This window comes from Ictidomys tridecemlineatus, chromosome 13, assembly GCF_052094955.1.
Source record: "Ictidomys tridecemlineatus isolate mIctTri1 chromosome 13, mIctTri1.hap1, whole genome shotgun sequence".
Taxonomy (NCBI): Eukaryota; Metazoa; Chordata; class Mammalia; order Rodentia; family Sciuridae; genus Ictidomys; species Ictidomys tridecemlineatus.
Genome location: NC_135489.1, coordinates 88577829 through 88595936, shown reverse-complemented (window position 1 = coordinate 88595936; position 18108 = coordinate 88577829). Strand labels below are relative to the sequence as shown.

At 51.6% G+C, this 18108-nt stretch overlaps 1 protein-coding gene across 4 annotated transcripts in view; it reads right to left on the bottom strand.

The window, feature by feature from the left end:
• Positions 1-18108, bottom strand: part of Piezo2 (piezo type mechanosensitive ion channel component 2) — a 337909-nt gene that overhangs the window by 67485 nt on the left and 252316 nt on the right. For all 4 annotated transcript variants that reach the window (XM_078030440.1, XM_078030437.1, XM_078030438.1 and 1 more), the window contains 8 exons: positions 11706-11923; positions 9298-9458; positions 6001-6177; positions 5593-5718; positions 3936-4136; positions 3009-3213; positions 2821-2922; positions 1733-1898 (listed from right to left, as the gene is read on the bottom strand). In XM_078030440.1, coding sequence (XP_077886566.1) covers positions 1733-1898; positions 2821-2922; positions 3009-3213; positions 3936-4136; positions 5593-5718; positions 6001-6177; positions 9298-9458; positions 11706-11923 — 1356 coding nt within the window. The remainder of the gene's footprint in view (positions 1-1732; positions 1899-2820; positions 2923-3008; positions 3214-3935; positions 4137-5592; positions 5719-6000; positions 6178-9297; positions 9459-11705; positions 11924-18108) is intronic.

Here is an 18108-nt window from a genome sequence, read left to right as displayed (position 1 = left end):
CGTAGTGCCAAAGCCATAGGGCGGGATGGGCACACGAGTGAACAGGTGAGAAGGGGACTCACCCCTCAGAAGGGGGCAGAGTGGGTGGGGTAACAGCACCAGGTTAGAGGGCGGTCGCGCTGTTTAAACAGGACTCTCCTGGCTGTGACTGCAGGAGCCCCTCCCGGTCCCCTCACCACGGAAGGAGCCAGCTGCCACCCTGTGAGACTCCAAGGCCAGGCAGTTGGTCCACAGCCTCTCACCAGCTGTGCTGGCTCCTGGGTGGCTCTGAGCCCTCAAGGGTGGAAAGAGCTGCGTGTGGAGGCTGAGCCGGCGTGCCTCCAAGAAGGGGAGGCCAGGCAGGGCCAAAGGGACCAGGGAGAAGCAAAGCCAGCAACACAGCCTGGGAGACAACCAGCTCTCAACACCAGGCCCAGGTGTCCCTGATGGGGAAGATGGTGGAGGTCAGCAAAGGTGCTGTGGAGCAGAGGACGGGGATGGGAGGGAGGAGGGCACAGTGGGGGGCACTGGACGGAGGACTTTGTGCATCCATGAGCATGTGTAAGTGGGCCCTACCATCACGGTGGCCAAGGCGGGCCCCACTGTCACATGTGACTAAAATGCACTAGTTAAATAAGTCACACCCACCTTACAAGAGGCTCTAACGGGAGCCCAGGCCGAGACACAGGAGAGCGAGAGGAGAGCAGCAGCACAGGCGGCTCCAGACCCTCACTCCTCAGGGCCCAGAACACACAGGAGGTGAGGGACCCGAGGGACAGGGGCGGGGGAGGGCGGAGGGTGAGGAGGGGTGTGGACAGGGAGGAGGGATAGAGGATGAGCAGACAGAACAGGGACGAGGAGGAGGGACAGGGATGAGGAAGGGGGCAAGATGATGGCAATGAGGAAGGGGAGCGAAGACGAGGAGGAGGGACGAAGGATACAGGAGGTACGAAAATGGAGAGGAGGGAGGGACAGGTGAGGATGAGTGATGGGCCACAGGGAGGAGGGAGGGAGATGAAGGGGGACCAGGGATGAGAGGGGACCGGGGATGGGAGGGGATGGGGGATGAGGGGGGATTGGGAGGGGATGGAGGATGAGGGGGGATGGAGGATGAGGAGGGGATAAAGGTGAGGGGGGATGGAGAGAGGAGATGAGGAGGATGGAGGATGAGGAAAATGTGGGATGAGGGGGGATGGGGAATGAGGAGGGATGGAGGATGAGGAGGAGGGATGAGAAATGAGGGGACATGGAGGAGGAGATGGGGAAGGAGGAGGAGATGGGGAATGAGGAAGGGATGGAAGATGAGGAGGGGGATGGGAGATGAGGAGGGGATGGGGGATGGAGGGGGATGGGGATGAGGAGGAGGGGTGGGGATGAGGGGGCATGGAGAGCGGGAGGTGATGGGGATGAGGAGAGGGATGAGGAGGAGGGGTGGGGATGAGGAAGAGGGATGGGATGAGAAGGGGTGGCAGAGGATGCTGGGGAGTTGGGGTGAAGGTCTGAAGGTGAGGAGGTTTTTCTGGAGAGCTGCTACAGGGTATGATTGACATGAGTCGGCTTCGTATGATGAGGAGGAAAGCGGAGGCCACAGAAGGAGGCCAACACTGATGGTAGCCTCAGTATGGAGGCTCCCATTCATAGCTTTGGGGTCTGTAGTTCAGCAGATCTCCTCCCCAGCCCAGCAGAGGGAGGAGGGGAGAGTGGGCCACGCGAGGTGCCCAGGACGGAGCTGCTGGGTGGCACTCAGCCTCACCTGCAGTGGATGAAGTCTGGCACGGGGTTGTGCTGGCTGAAGGAGGCCGCATCCAGGTTCATGCAGATCTCCACGTTGTCCCCGGCCATGATCCGCACGGCAGCTTTATTCTCATCCTCAAAGATCTGCCGCTGCAGGGAGGCGCACAGGAGCAGCATGAAGTCGTCTGCAGGACAAGGGCGACACTGGCACCTGCTCTCTTCTGGGCTCCCTCGGGCAGCACAGTCACCCCCGAGTGAGCCGGGCCCCAAAGCGTTCCGTAAAAGCCATCCTGGACCCCAAGGCCAGGCCAAGGGCATCTGCAGCATGGGGAGCTGTGAGAGGGCGGTCTGGGTTTCGCCTGCACGGCGGGCAGTGAGGGTGCTGGGCTAGGGAGCGTCCTTCCTGGCCTGGGTCTCCACCTGTGTCCAGGAAGCTGGAGCTGTTGCCCTGCTGACCTCCTCACCTGTTGTGGGTGCAGACATCCTGTTCTATTTGACCTTGTCCTCTCTCTGCATTTGTAACCCAAGGCCATTCCCAGCCAGGCACCAGAGAGAGGGGGAGGGCAGAGAGCGTGTGGGCAGAGGGGATGTGAGCCTGGCAGGCTGCAGCCCTGCTGAGCCCCTCATTTTAAACCTGAGTATGTGGGGGCAGCTGCCACTCCAGAGCCACTCCCTGCCATCCCGGGTGGCGCAGCGTCTCTAGCCCTGGGCTCACCAGCCCATGAGATGGCCCTGACAAGGTACCCAGTGACCCCAAGTCTGGGAGGTAGGTATCCTCCTCACTGTCACAGCCCTGCTCTATTTGGGTCTGTCTGTAGTGGCAGCTGGGAACCCTTCCCGGCCCCAGGCTCCCTCCCTGAACTGTCTTGTGAAAGGCGGGCGTGCAGGTGTGTGAGGGTGTCTCGGGGTGAGAGGACTCCAGTGAACACAGAATCTCCAATGTTGACTTGTTAATTCTGCAAATGCAACAGAGCGAGGAAGAGCCATTCCTGACTGGTGATAGGGTTATAAGGTCCAGCGGAAGACCAGCGGTCCTGGGCACCCTGTGAGGACTGAGGAGCCCATGTAAACCCAGCTGCTGATGTCTCAGGGCCCTGAGACACTCACAGACGAGAAACACTGGGTTCGGCCGCACGATGAAATCCGGGAAGTACAGCCACTTGATGATGTTGTCGTTGAAGTCGGCGCCCTTGAACCTCCATGGGTAATCTGCAGGGAGGGCCACAGGCAGAATCAGTCTCTTGCACTGGTCTACCAAGTGCCCTTGGGCGAAGCCGCCTGGGGAGTGCCCTCACCTCGGCAGGGGGCAGGCGGGATGCCAATGCAGATGAAGTACTGGAAGGTGATGATGCAGGCCAGGAAGCAGCAGTACTTGGGCCAGACCTCCGCGATGGCCTTTCTTCTGCGTCGGTACAGGACAGCAATGAGCCAGCAGGCGTGAATCATGGCATAGAAATCCATTCGCTGGCCGATCACGTTCACTGACATTAGGAAACAGGTCTGCGTAAGGGTGACAAGAGGTGAAAACACATGGGGTTTGCAGGGAAGGGGAGCACATCAGGAACCACACCTGCGTGGGTCCCCGCATCTTGCTCTTTTGAAAGCCTTTTAGCCTGAAGGCAGATCCACAGGTTACCTCCAAAGGAGCACCTGACTGAGTCACTGTCATGAGACCCACTTCAAACTGGAGAGGACGCAGGCAGACAGTGGTAATGACTTCATGATACAGCACCCCTGCAAATTCACCCTATTAAATAAAGGGCAGGAACTACCAGCACAACTTCAGGTTAAAACAGCTCCCTGGAGCTGCAGGTTATACTCTGAATGCTCGAAAGCAAAGATGGTTGAGAATATTTTACTCTTTACAAGTAACTAATGTGAGGACTAGACTGTGACTTAATGATGAGGCCCTTGCCCAGAACATACAGGTCCTGGGTTCCAACCCCAGCACAAAGCTGGCGGGAGAACTAATAAGACAACGGATGTTCATGCACCCAGATGGCTCTTGAGATCCCAAGAGGCCAAGTGCCTGGCTGCAGAGTAAGGGGCATTGGTCCCCAGACTTGGGAAATGCCACTGCATCAATAGAGCACTCTCTGTGGACCTGAGGAGTCAGTCTGCATGGGCCGGAGTGTGGAATAGCTCCAGTGGCCAACGGGCCTGAGATGGCTATTTATATGTTTGTGTAAAGAGAAATAAAACACATTGGCAAGAAAACTCACCTCCAGGCCAAACTTGTAGAAGAAGTAGTTTATGAAATATTTGGCACAGTTAATAAGTCCATCATCCAGATGCATTCTTGTGATGTCATGAAAGATAGTTTTGGACACAGGGGCAGTAAGGTTGTTTCGACCCCGATAGTACTCCTGATGGCGGTAAATGGTAACTTCGAAGGCCAGAATGGCCAACATCAGGAGGTTATTCTACAAAGAATAAGCAAGAACGTACAGCTGTTTGCCAAGGGCTTTATGAGTTTCAGCTTGAGCCATTCCTATAATGTCACTGCTCTTGATTCGTAATGTCTAAAGCACAGTGTTTTACAAAACCCCACCTTTATGACTCCTACTGCACTCAAGGCTCATTCTGTCGTCTTATTTACTATGGTGTTGTCTCCACTGTGGAAATGGGGCTAATCTCCATGGCAACAGGACTCAGAATCTCTGGACACGAGGCAGTGGCTGTGCTCCTAATCCTGGAGAAGTGCTCCACACCGGGGGTACCTGGCCCCGGGGGGTTGCTGGCAACCAGAGGGGCCAACAGTGCAGACACATCCTGGGAAACACATTGCGCCAGCCACAGGGGACACCTTTACCACCTCTGACGTCTGACTGGAGTGGGCAGTGAATTGAGAAGCATGCTCACAACGGAGCAGTAGTGTGAAAACAGCAGGAGTGGTGAGAAGAGCCCACGTGGGTCCCCACACTGCTCTAACCACCCTTTTCAAGTATCGATTTGTCTTATCCTTTTCACAGCCACTGGGGGCTGAGACCATTCCCAAAGGTATCTACTGTATTAGGAAAACTAGCAGCTACTCACAGAAGACAAAGGTCTAGGGCCTTTGAGGTCCAGACATGGAGCAGAAAGGTCTTACTTCTAAGGGCTCTGTCCACGCAGTACAGACAGGGCTGCTTAGATTATCCACCAAGGTCAAATGTGAAGCATGGAAGGTATAATGTTTTCATCTCTTTGCAACTAAAGTTCTTTTTTTGCAAAGGTAATGCTTTATTCTTTCTAAATGTAGTAAATGGTCTTTATTAAAAATCACAGGGAAACACCTGGGAATGGTGGCACATGCCTATAATCCCAGTGGCTTGGGAGACTGAAGCAGGAGGATCAAAAGTTCAAAGTCAGCCTCAGCAACTGAGTGAGACCCAGTCTCAAAATAAAAAGGTCTAGGGATATGGCACAGAGGTTAAGCACCCTAGGTTCAATTCCTGGTAAATAATAATAATTATAAGGAGAAACATAATTTAGACAGCAAAAGTTTCTTGTAAAATAACATCTCCTTCTCAGAAATTATCACTATTGACAATTTGATATATTGTATCCCATATTTTTCTTTGCACAGTGTTTTAAGACTTGCTTTTTTAAAATTGGACAACGTATTTTGGACGTTTCAGTTCTGAGAACCCAGTGACCTTGCTCTTGGAATGTGACAAGGCACTTGGTGAATGTATGCGGCACACTGTATTCAGTCAAGCTCAGACTGCTGGCCAGCTTCTCTTTGGTGCAATAATGATCTGTCACAGGAATTTGTTGCAAGCATGATTCCAAATGCCACATGAGAAGAGGAGGTTCTATCTAATGGAATACTAACGGTCTCGAGGGGAAGGATTCCAAACTGTGCTGAGCTCTAAGTAGGAACAAAAGTGCCCTTACCCTCAGGTAGACAAGCAAGGGAGAAGACTTCCTCAGGCCAACCCACTCAGTGGGGTCAATAGGCGCACTGTAGAGGAGGGACTTGTTCAGGTCCTGCAGGGGTATGTTGGTTTGGTTTTCATTGGGCTGAAAAAAATGAAAATGGAGTGAAAAATGGCTCTCCAGATTGGGTGAGTTCAGGTGTCCTCCTTCAGCTTGGACCAAAGGGACAGGGGTGGGATAGGGAGGGAAAGGCCCAGTGTGAGGGGGAGGTCCCCGCTGGAGGGAGGCAGAGGTCCAGCACAGAGGGCAGGACAGACAGGGCCTGGATGGGGTGACTCACAGGCTGGACAGAATGAGCGTGTGGCAGCTGGCCCTCCAACTGCCTTGCTTCCCTGAAGGGCAGTGGGACCCCTCCCCCTGGCTCACCAAGGAGCAGTTAACAGAGAAGCTCTCGGGCTTGATGGTTTGCAGCTGGTACAGCATCTTGCAGACGATGATCACACAGGTCCAGACGGTGCAGATGCTGGAAGCCACACGGCGGAGCTTGGCATAAGGCAGAGCGAAAGCCCAAGAAATCAAAAACACATAGTTGAACAGAGACACCTGCAGACATGGAATCAGAAATGGAGACAGGAACACACAACATGACGTGACATCCACAAGCACAATGACCCGACCTCTGACCTGCAAGGGGGGTTGAGGTCTGAGCACGTGCAAGGCATTGCCTCTGTGCTGGGCACTAGGGGAGTGAGCCCAGGGCCCAAGGACACTGTGTCTTCTGTGGAAGACAGACGAGGAACAAGGTGATGCCAGTGTAGGGCAATGATGGCTGAGCTGAAGATGTGAACAGGCTCTTGCCTGAGGCCCAGGAGGCATCCTGGCTCCAGAGTAGAGATGTGGGAATGGCTGAGCCAGGCTGGAAAGCTGAGGAGGAGTGGAGGAGCATGGTGGGGCAGGTAGCCACAGACAACCGGGAGCTGGGAGTCAGCAGTGTGAGAGGCAGGGAGTGTGGGGAGGATGAGGGGCCGCCATGAGCCAAGGGTTGGGGATCCTTTCAGAACTGTGTAATGGCACGTGGCCCATCCTGCAGGAAACAGCCACACCACTCCCTGGAGGGCATCACTCTGGGGAATCTGAAGCTCATCCGGCATCTTACTTAGAGAAATGTAAGTGAGGGATGGAGGGCACATGATGGGCATTAGACAAGAGGCCAGAGACCAGCTCTCCTGCTGCTGCGGTCACCCAGGAGGAAAAGGGCCATGGATTCATGATGGAAATAGAGTTAACTGGGTTTGATGGTTGGTGGCATGGTGGTGGTGGGCTGGGGGGCTTCAGAGAAGGGAGTGTGAAAGAAGACTCCTGGGTTCTTCACGGGAGCCCACATGATGACAGGAAGTGCTAAAAGGGGGTCAGTGTTGGGGAGGACATGAGTTCCACGTGAACACGCGGACCTTGGGACGCCAGCGAGTTTACCCCTCAGAGCATCGTCCCCACTTTTAGCAACTCTCCGTGAACAGAACAGGAGCATCACCATCTTATTCAGCCACGGGCCACACGCATCTATGCTGGACGTCATTCAAATAACGTGTGGGATGTTTCATGTCATTAGGTGAAAACGGCAGCATGCATACTGCTGGTAAAGTGAATGTGCACAAAGTGCTGAGCTCTATGAGCTGGGGAGGGCAGTCTACCTAGTTGGCTGACAAAACCATAAAGTGACACGTGAAGACTACATCACGGTGTTGACGATTCTGCATGTTGTCCCCAGCTATTCTTGCACTTAACTATTTCCACTGTCTAAGGCCAGGGGCCTCTCTGTGTACTCAGAGCAAAAATACTGGACTAGGAAGGGCTGCCTTTCAGAATTCATTGAGGAGGAAAGAAATTGTCCTGTGGAAGTGCTCTGTAAACCATGAAGTGCTCATAACATACTAAATACGACATCTTATCAAAGTATTTTGATTAGCTAACTGACCGCCCCTCCCTTAGTGGTCAGCAAGGGCCCTGTCAATTTGGATGTTAAAAAGCAAATCCTATTAGAGATATCTACTGAAGATAGACACAGGGCCCCCCAGGCACAGGAGAGTGTGGCTCACACAACACTGGGAAATGAAGTCTCTTTGCTATTTCTTTGAATATGCACTGAAGGCATTGAGGATAAAACAGGACAAATGATTTACACAGAACTTTTGATATTCTGATGATGGGTAAAGGGAAGAAGGGATCTTAACAAATCCTACCCAGGTTCAAGGTTATGCTTCCCATGGAGCTTCCTGCCCTGGAGAAGCACAGGAAGCAGTGGGAAGTCCATATGGAGCTGGGGCAGTGCAGCTTGCTGAGGCCGCGCCAGGCTGGCTGGGCGATACAGGAGCACAGGCAGAGGCAGCTAACCCAGGTGGGGAGACGGCCCCGGAGGAGTCGGGCCCCCACTGGGAAGCGTAAGCAGGTGTGGGCAGAGGGGTCCCAGGTACAGGGCCCCCCAGGTGCAGGAGAGTGTGGCTGGCACAATCCAGAAGAACCAAGTGGCTCTCTGCCAGGGAAGTGAGACCCGAAGCCTTCCAGCAGGTGCCCTGGGGTACCCGGAAGGACAATGTTGAAGTCACCTGGTCATGTCCCCCCGAGGGCAGGGGACATGACCAGGTGACTGCAAGGATGGGAGTGAGCCGTGCCAAGGTCTGGCACAGAGCACTGCCAGGGTGCTAGTCACACTCTGGGAAGACCAGCTGGCTGCAGGATGGGAGGCCCACGGGATGCAGAAGAGGGAGGGGCAAGCAGAAATCGGCTGGAGTTCCTGAAGGAGGAATGAGGTTCAGGGTGAACTCGGTTTCAGGGACATTCACAGAAGAGGCTTTGGGGGCACAAAAAGCAAGCCGCATCCAACTGCCCTGTGGGCCTGAGAGTCTGGAGTCCAGGGAGAGTGCTGAGCTGAGACAGGGACTGGAGGGGCATGGTCCGCAGCTGGCAGCTGGCCCAGGAGCACACAGGAAGTTGTGGGTCAGACCCCGCAGCTCAGATCAAGTGTCACCCTTAGTGACCTGCACATGACCACCGGTGTTGTGGTCATCCTCTTTCCCTGCGGTTTAGCTTTTCAAGGATTATAGGTGGAGGTCCCTGACTTAATTTTTAGAGGACAAATTGAATTCTAACCAACTCAAAAATACTCCAGGGAAATTAGAAGTATGCAAAAAGTATTTGTTAAATAAATGCAAGGAGAGCCAGTTTGTCCACCGTCAATAGGAAATGACTGTCGGTGGAACAGTGACTCTTTTTTATGGACACCAAACGGAGGGCAGGAGAAGTGTGCAGTTGGAAAGTGCAACTCGTCTCCAAAAATGCAACAACCAACAAGGTGCGCTCTATGAAGGATTTTACTTCAGAACCAATAACATGAGCCAAAATGTTATCGTTTTCCTCAGAGAGAACTGAGGGAAGCAGAGTCCCACATGCAGAAGAGCAGCCCACTCTCACACTTGGCAACAAAAAAACAGGCGAAAACAAGCAGCCCTGGGACTATGACCAGTCAACTGGAAACTAAGCCCTGGCCCTTCTCTCTGTGGCTTCCCCCTCCTCATGGCCACTGAGTGGATTGCTCTGCATGTCAAAGGCATCCTTTCAGAGCCAGATCCCTAATGTAGTGGACACCAGTTAAAAACATGGCAGACAGCTGGACAAGGAGTGACCCCTGTGACTGTTTGATGTGACGCCCCAGCAACGTTCACTTACCTCTTTCACAGAAACCCAGATGATGTAGGAGGACACGATCTTGATGATGTGCAGCTCCAGGATCCACCACGTGAACACCTGCAGCTTGTGAAAGTGCTCCAGGGACTTCAGGAAGAGCACCGTGAGGCGGTCGATCACCAGGTGCCACTTGTTCCGCAGGTCTGCAGGACAGAGCAAGGCGGCCTTTGTCATTAATCAAGGGTATCTGTGACCTCCAGATGAGGACAAGGAGCTGTGAAGTCACCACAGGGGATGAGTTCTAAGAACAGCCAAGTGTGGAGCAAGGGTGGTCCACGAGCCCCCAGGCATGTTGACCACACAGATATCCTAACCTAGGATTCTAGGGACGATGCTGCCTTATCCACCTTCTAACTAAGTGGGTGTAGAGAAGAATTTTGACCTTATTTACTCTCTCTGTGTGTCTCTCTTGGGTACTGGGGATTGAACCCAGCCTCAACCACAGAGCCACATCCCCAGCCCTTTTTATATTTCCTTTAGACACAGGGTCTCGATTAGTTGCACAGGGCCTCACTAAGTTGCTGAGGCTGTCCTTGAACTCATGACCCTCCTGCCTTAGCCTCCGGAGTCGCTGAGACTGCAATCATTCACCACCGTGCCTGGCAGCCTTATTTACTCTTAAGGTTAAGATGTAAGCTGAGGATTTGAGGTGACCTGAGCTACCTGTAAGTTACGATTTTGTTTTGTCAAAATGGTGCTCCCATAAGCAACTTATAAATGAGCGGATAAAACTGTCCATTCTCCCTGGAAGAACAGGTCAGAGGTCTGCCTCAGCAGGACCAGCCGCTCCTCACCAGAAGGAACAGCAAACCCAGGATCAGGACCAGCCACTCCACAGTTTGGCGGTAATCCTGTGCTGTGATCAGCCAGATCAGTCATTGCGTTCTTGCCAGCTGTGCACAACCCAGGGGTCCCGCTGCTGTCTAGAGGACTGTACTGAAAGCCACCACAGGACTATCTTGTACTGTCACATTTATGTCACACATTACATTGTCATGTTTGTACCAAGGCCACTGTCTAGGCAGAGGATGGGCCCTCACCTGGCACAGGGAGTTGGGACGGTGTCTGTCCTGGGACAGTTAAGTGAGGTTTCATCCCTGTGGAACATGCTTAACGTACAGGGTAACTCAGATGGTGGTCAGTAGGAAGGACTGAGTAGTGAGTGGACATGATCTGGAGGAGTGGACAGCATGAGGGCATGGAGGCACAAAGCAAGTTCGACTTTTGGTGAGATCCATCAGTAAAGCTCAATCCCAGCTTGGAGCTTGGGTCCTCAGGCCTGCTCTGGAGGAGCTGGGATTTCCCTCTGCACTAAGGCTGTGTGTGGCTCAGGACATGGCTCAAGAAAGGACTGAGCTTCTCTGGTCCTCACTGTGGGTCTCCTGTGCTGAGTGGGGAAGGGGACCAGCTTTGGGGGGGCACTTACTTTTGAGAGGGATCTTCTTTCTCATGCTGCTTATTTATTTATGATGATACCAGGGATTGAGCCCAGGGGTGCTGCACTTCTGGGCTACATTCCCAGCTCTTCGTATTTTTTATTTAGAGCTAGTCTTGCCAGGTTGCTGAGGCTGGCCTTGAACTTGCAACCTCCTGCCTCAGTCTCCTGACTTGCTGATATTACAGGTGTGCGCCACAATGCCTGTTCCTTGTTCTAGTTTTAAATTTTCTACTTTTGTAAAGCAGAGTTGACCAGCAAAGACAAAAGCAATATTCTACTGTCCTGTCCCAGCACAGCATACCACCCCCAGAACTCAGTGCTCTGGGGTCCCCCGCGCTCTCTGGGCACTGCTGCACAGGCCGAACTCTCAACCTTGGATGTTTCTGTGGGAAAACATTTTCTGAGCCCATGGCCATTCGCTTCTCACCATCCCCTGTTAAAACAGCGTTTCAAGTCTAGGACAAAAAGCGGGGAAAGAGGGAGGACTCCAGAGTAATGAAGGTGGCGGACACACCTCTGGGGGTGGGCTTGTGAGTGGGTGTTTCTCACCTTCTCTGTTCCTCATGTCTTGAGCATGTCAGCAGAACTAGAAACACATTCTTAATGGGAATCCTCGGAATGATTCCCCTGGGGACGCGTCTGCAATGGCGATGTCCAGGACTCCAGAGGCCCTGAACAGGGAGCTGTTCTGTCTGAGGCTTTCTGCCTGAGCCGTAGCAGACACCCCGCTCCTGCCCTCAACAGAAGCTCTGCTTGTGGCTCAGGCGACCACAGCTGGCCCTTAGCATTCTTCAATTCAGAGAGATTCAAAAGAAATGACTGGAGCAGGATATTACCATGATAGCATACCCCCCAAAATGAAATCTTCAACTTTCAATCCCCAGAGCAGGTCACACTGAGCTGTGGGGTCAGTGCTCGTCCCCTGGTCCGAGCAGCTGCTGGTAGTGGTTACCTGACATCTCTTCCTCCTCCTCCGACTCCTCCTCTTCGTCTTCTCCCTCCTCGGGCTCCTCGCTGCCCTCCCCAAGCTCGCCCTTCTCAGCCTTTCCAGGGCTGCCCTCTGTCTTCTCATCTACGAGTTCGGCCAGTTTCTTCCCCTCGGGCCTCTCCAGGCTGGCGGTCAGGTGCATCATGGCAAGGTCTGGGAGGCTTCCCTCGGGGTGGGCCAACCTGTGGGCAGAGAGCAGCTGCGTCAGGAGAGGAAGGCGTGCAGGGCCGGTGTGAGTGAGGGGCAAGTCAAAGAGAGGCCCACGGGAGAGTCGGTGCATGAGCAGAGGCCTGGCAATGTGGTGCCTGTATCTTGCCACTGGTTGGCCTAGGTTAGCCTTTCTTATTCAGTTCTGGTGGTTGGTCAGGAATGAGAGCTATCGACACCTAAACTTGACATTGTTCCCAGAGGAGCAAATGGTCAGAGTTTAGGACGGAGAGGCATGAAATGTGTCGTGGGAGCAAGCATTTCATGGCCTCACAGGGGGACTTACTCATTTTGGTGGATTGGTAATTTTTTCTTGATGCTGCTCAAAGTAATTGAAATAGAAAGGAAAAAAAGGAGATGAGAACAGAGGAGTTATAAGGAAGTCAGAGATCACACGTCATGCCACATTTCACCCGCATTGCATTCCTGAGCGCTGGGCAGCTGCGGCCTGAGGCCAGGTGCATTCAGGCTGTGTGGGCAGCGAGCTCTCGCTAGGGACCTGGGCTTGCCAACTGACCCGAGAGTGGTCAGCTCTGTAAAGGAGGGTCCGTGTAGACCACTAAGGCAGAGTGTACCCTGCTCTCTGAGCAACTCAACCGACCATCTTGCAGGAACCACATCAGTGACAGGTTAGGTTAGTTTTCTCCACCTCTTACAGGACGTGTGCTCAGTGCACCTTGGCAGGGATGAGCCCACTCCACCAGCGTCTGAAGCCACGTGCTTCAGATGCTTTCAGGAGTTCTGGGGTCTGCATTGCTCAGGCTGAAGGTTGCAGACATAAGCTGTGCATGGGCAGCTGGCAGGGAGGAAGGCAGGGAGCTTCCAGCCACCTGGGCACTGTGGCTGATTCCACAGTGGACACACCTGCCTTGTGTTCTGTGTTCTCAACACAGAGTCTCTCTGTTGCCCAGGATGTCCCTGAACTCCTGGATTCCAGTGTGCCTCCTACCTCAGCTTCCTGAGTAGCTGGACTACAGGTCTGTGCCATGGTGCCTGACCTCCTGCTCTTTTTTAAAAAGCATAATGTGTATTAATATTCAAATGGATGCCTTAAAGAGCCCACTCCCTTGTGGACAATACAGTCCATCCTAGGGAAAAGCCTAGTGGAAATCATAGTGATCTTCATTTGCAATAATTAATGCATGAATTTCAGCCTGATCATAAGAGAACAGACAATTTAAAAAGCTTTACCCACATAATTGTACACTCTGAAAAAAAATTATTTAGCCTTTCTGAAATTCAGTAAATTTTCTATAAAAATGAGTCGATTCAGCTGGGTAAAGTCTTAAGCTGTTTCAAGCCACAGTTTCATATTTGAAAGCATGCCTGTCATTTAGGGGAGCCACTTGTAACGAGTTGGCATTGTTCTTAGTCTTTCAAGACAGTCATCACTCAAAAGCATCCCTTTCCCAGTGGGGTCAAGTGGTTCATGACAATATGCCGGAAGCAAGTGGATCACCAATGCCCAAGGAGCCTGGCACAGGGCTCCACTCTGGGAGCAGGAACTCTGCCCACATGTCGCTCCCGAATCTTCTTAAGCCACTAACTGATCCCTTCATCTTCTTGAAAGTCCACTACTCTTGGAATTGCAACTCCATTTCTTTGACACTAGGGTAGCACTTGGAACCTCTGGGTGCACACTGCTGCCCCAGCTTGACAGTTCTGTGTTTTGAACGTGCTTGGGTGTGGAAGCAGTAGCCCCAAGGAGAGTGCCCATGTCCCTATGTACAGCTCTCTTCTGCATTGGGAAGACACCTCTTACTATAACAAGGAACTTGATGTTGGTTAGTGGGGACATGTGCCCCCATTGAGTGTGTCAGATGCCTGCCACCATTGCAAGCTGATGAGCAGATGCCTTTCTAACCCTGGAGTGAGTCCCCAGCCACCAGGCCATCCTACAGCTGCTTCTATGGCTCTTTAAATCAAATGCTTTGTATTTCCTCCACACAAAGAGTTCATTCTATCTCAATTAGCAACGTGCCCAGACTGCCACATCACAGGCAGTCAACACTGAGTACGGACGGCTGAGCGACGGAGTCGAGGGAGACACTGGGCTGAGCCTATAGGGAGCAGCCCTTGGAGACACCATCATCTACGAGACTTGCTTCTGGAAACTGGTGGTAATTTGCATAAGGTCTGGGACTGGACAGAACTGGGGACAGAGGAGACCTGGGGCCAACCTGACACCGAGCCCCACTCCCCAGGCAGCCTAGCCTCTGGATTTACAATGGCTGGCAGAACAAAGCAGAGGGGACCCATGTGCCAGCTACCATTTGGAGCCATCTGAGCAATCAGATGACTTATGAGTCAGATGACACTGCAAAACTACTTAGCCTGTTTCTCCAGTCTCAGTCTTCAGGTCCGTAAAGTGGAAATGACTGTGTCTGCTTCATAGAACTTTTGGAAAATTAAAGCAGTTTCCATAAGTGCTGAACACACTGCTTACATATACAGGAAGGATTTTAAAGCAAGGAACCATCTTCTACAGGCAGATTTCATACATTAGGTTTCACAACCATGTCATAAGTCTGTCCTGATGAAAAGGCAGAATTCAAAGTGCACCTGGCTGAGCCTCATCAACCAGGACAGGGAAGATGCACCCGTGGACGGCAGTTCTGTCGTCGGCACGTTCCGTCACAGAACTCGGGTATGCCAAAAAGGCCATTCAGAAGAAAACCAGCTAGGATTTCTTCCTGGGAACCTGTCTCCAAGCATTCCCTGGCCTTGTGCACTCTGCTCTGTGTACAACTTCGCTGTGCGTGCAGTGAGGGCTTCGGAGCCAAGGGCTGGGCTGCAGACACCCACCTCAGAGGCTCAGTCAGCTGCAGTTTGCTGGAGCCAAAAGTCATCCTCATGCTTCTGAAAAGACTGGGTGCCACAAATCAGTCGTTTTGTTCCTCTAGCAAATAAAAAAAAAAAGATCTCGACTTTTTCAAAAACTATAGTAAAAGGCACACTCTCACGAAGACACATTCGCTGGAACTTCATGCCACAGAACTTACAACACTTGCGATTTTTTTTACTGATCATCTTGTGCAAATTATTTGATGATCAGATGAAGGATTTTTCCTTTGGGACTCCAAAGAGACACAGTGAAAGCTCATGGGATTCTGAAGAAGCTCTGTTCTCTACCTCCTTAAATCAAATGCTTTGTGTTTCTTCCACACAAAGAGTTCATTCTATCTCCTTAGAGTTTCTTTATTTTTACAGATATTTTATTTCCTTGCTTTATTATGATTCAGGTTGAGCTCTCAATACTTGTGGTTCTCTATTTTTGTGTCAGGAAAGCCAAGGGACCTGTCAGTCTGTCCATGCACGCGTTCCTGTCCATCCTCAGGGCATGCTTCCTTATCTGCGCCTACATCGTTTCATCCTAAGTGTGTGCTGGGAACTCTCTCTGGGAAGCTAGAGATGCAGTCCTGCACCCTGAGCTCCCCTGCAAAGCAGACTCCTTGTGCTTGGTGCACAGTGGGACTCTTTCAATGCTGGGCAAGACATTTATACCCTGGAGACATGCTCTCTTTGAAACAGAAGAAACAAATTATGTAACACAGAGTGATGAAGACATTTAATTATTGACTTGACTTGGAAACAACTACATATTAAGCCAGTCTCCACTAAGAAAAATGGAAATTCTGCCATCATAAAATCTCCATATTTAAACTCTCATTCATTTTTTCAATAGTTCTACTTTGGAACATGTGAAGTGCAAATTGTAATTACCCATTCCATTAGATGATTAGAGAAAAGGAGATATCTTGTGTTAGGTGCAGGACAGGCTGAATAAGCTGTCTGCAGGGCATGCCAAACAAAGTTAGCTGCAGGATGACCTGGCCACTCAAACCCTCTGTCTGGTTCTTTATCACCTGTTTGCTTCAAGCCCAAACGCCCAAGCCCCCCCGCTCAAGGCTGAACACTCAAACTCCTCCCCCCACCCCGCTCAAGGCTGAACTCTTAACCCCCCTTGTGCCAACAAAGCAGCTTGCAGACCCAGAGACCCCATTAAAATTTGGCTATAAAAACTCCCTCTTGTGGGGCCCCTCTCTCTTGCACTCTCTCTCTCTCTCTCTCTCTCTCTCTCTCTCTCTCTCTCTCTCTTGCTCTTGTTCTTGTTCTCTCCCTCTCCATCTCTCCTCTCCTCTTTTCATTCCTCTTTCTCCTGTCTCTCTCTTTCTTCTCTTTTGCATTGCTGCAATAAAGCTCTCTTGGTTGCTCCGAGTGTTGTGGTCACTTTCCTTTCATCTTGCAAATTCATTATGTTTATAATGCCTGTAACATTTAAAATAGAATATATTGTTTGGCATAAAGTATTTTCTAGAACTCACAATCACTTTTAGAAGATTGTATTCACATAAAAGCAATTGATTTATGAATTTAATACCACATATCAAACATATATGGTAGTGTTTCCTCCAAAAAAAATATCAACTAAGCAAGACTGGATATGATAGTCTCAACCTCTGTAAACATCAGTGCAATGGACCTTAATCCTGTTAAAATATTCTATTTCACACTGTTTACTAAATCAATTGGAATTTCCCTACAATTAAAAAAAAAAGCTGCTTTATTATAACCTCATCACTATGAACTGCTGTTCTCAACACCCTCTCCTACCTCACATCTTGTAAGGTGACCTGTAGATTTTAATCAACCTATGGAGAATTGTAGGTAAACCTCCTCTTTAAATTCAGAATTAACATTAATAAGCAAACTTTTCTCTATGTAAAACAAACAATCTTGAGCATAAAGAAATCAATTTTGAGGGAAAGACAGCTCATTCACGATCCTCTCCTGGGGAGGAGCTGTGGAAGGTGAGCACCCTGGGCACACACCACAGAAGCACCTGGTGCCCCATGGGAACAGGCTTCTCAGATCCTGTTCCTCTGGGGTCTGGCACTACCTGCCTGGGTGGCTCTGAACCTTCACACCTCTGAGGGCCATAGTAAGCGCCCTGGCCTTGGGATGTGGACTGCAGGCCGGAGTGACTAGTGTGGTCAAAGCCACACCAGCTGCTGCCCAGGGAGACCTCAGAGCAGTTCCGGGTCTTCCCTCACGCAGCCAACGCCCATTGCCCAAGGCAAACACCAAGTGCTTTATGAGAACCAGGGAGAGGCAGGGAGGTGGCCCTTTGTGTGGAAGGGCGGGCTGGGCAAGTTGCTGGAGAGGTCTAACTGGAGCCTGCGCCTCCTCCTGCAGTCAGCTAAACCCCTCGGTTGACTCAGAGGCTTCTGGCATCCACCAGCTCCCTTCCCTCCTCGCTCTGCAGGGACCTCTCCTTTTACACTGCCTTCTGGACGTGTCACCTCCGATACCTTGTTCTTTGGTTGTCTGCCCAGGAGAAAAGTGAATGGAAAATGAACAAGTGTTTGGAGAGTTGTCGTGTGTTAACTGGGCTTCTTTTAAAATGCATGTTTCCATCAAGGACACAACTGGTATTATGAGAGGGAACAATTCAAGTCACCTATTAACAATGGCAGAATGGTTGGAGTCAGCCAGACCCACAGGCCTTCCCTGTGCTGGGTGGCACTGTGAGGACAGAGCACTCTTTGGCTTGTGTGCACTGCCTGCTTGACCTCCCCAGGGATGGGGCATCTCAAATGGGGCTGAGTCCCAGGGCCATCTCTGCACTGCTGCCGGATGTGGACACACTGTGAAATCCTCGTCAAGACTGATCTTGATCTTTTAAAGTAGAGGTTTGTTTTAAAAATTGATATTTTAAAAATCATGTGTTGTTTCTGAATATTTGCATTTCTTTCAGGAAACATCTAGGGAGCATCAGCTGATGGGTAAGGGCCTAGAGTCCAGGGCACGGGGTATTGTTGCTGAGTGGTCAGGGCGCCGTGCAGGGGCAGGGGAGCTCGTGCCTTTAGCCAGGGAGGTAGGGCAAGCAGGCGGTGGAGGACTGGAGCCAGTCAGGAGAGCAGCAGTGACCTCACAGGAAGGGCATGGGTCTGGCAGCAGGTTTGGCATCGACAGGAGGGTGTGTGGAGGAGCCGTTCTTCAGCTGCGCTCTCGACCGTGTGGCCAGGAGAGAGAAAAACTCAGCCTTGAACGCGGTCTACCAAGAGCAAACCTGGGTTGAGCCAGGATGAGACACTGAGCGCCAGCTGAAGACCCCGAGGACCCCCACGTGCTGGGAGTCACCCTTGGGGAGGAGCGC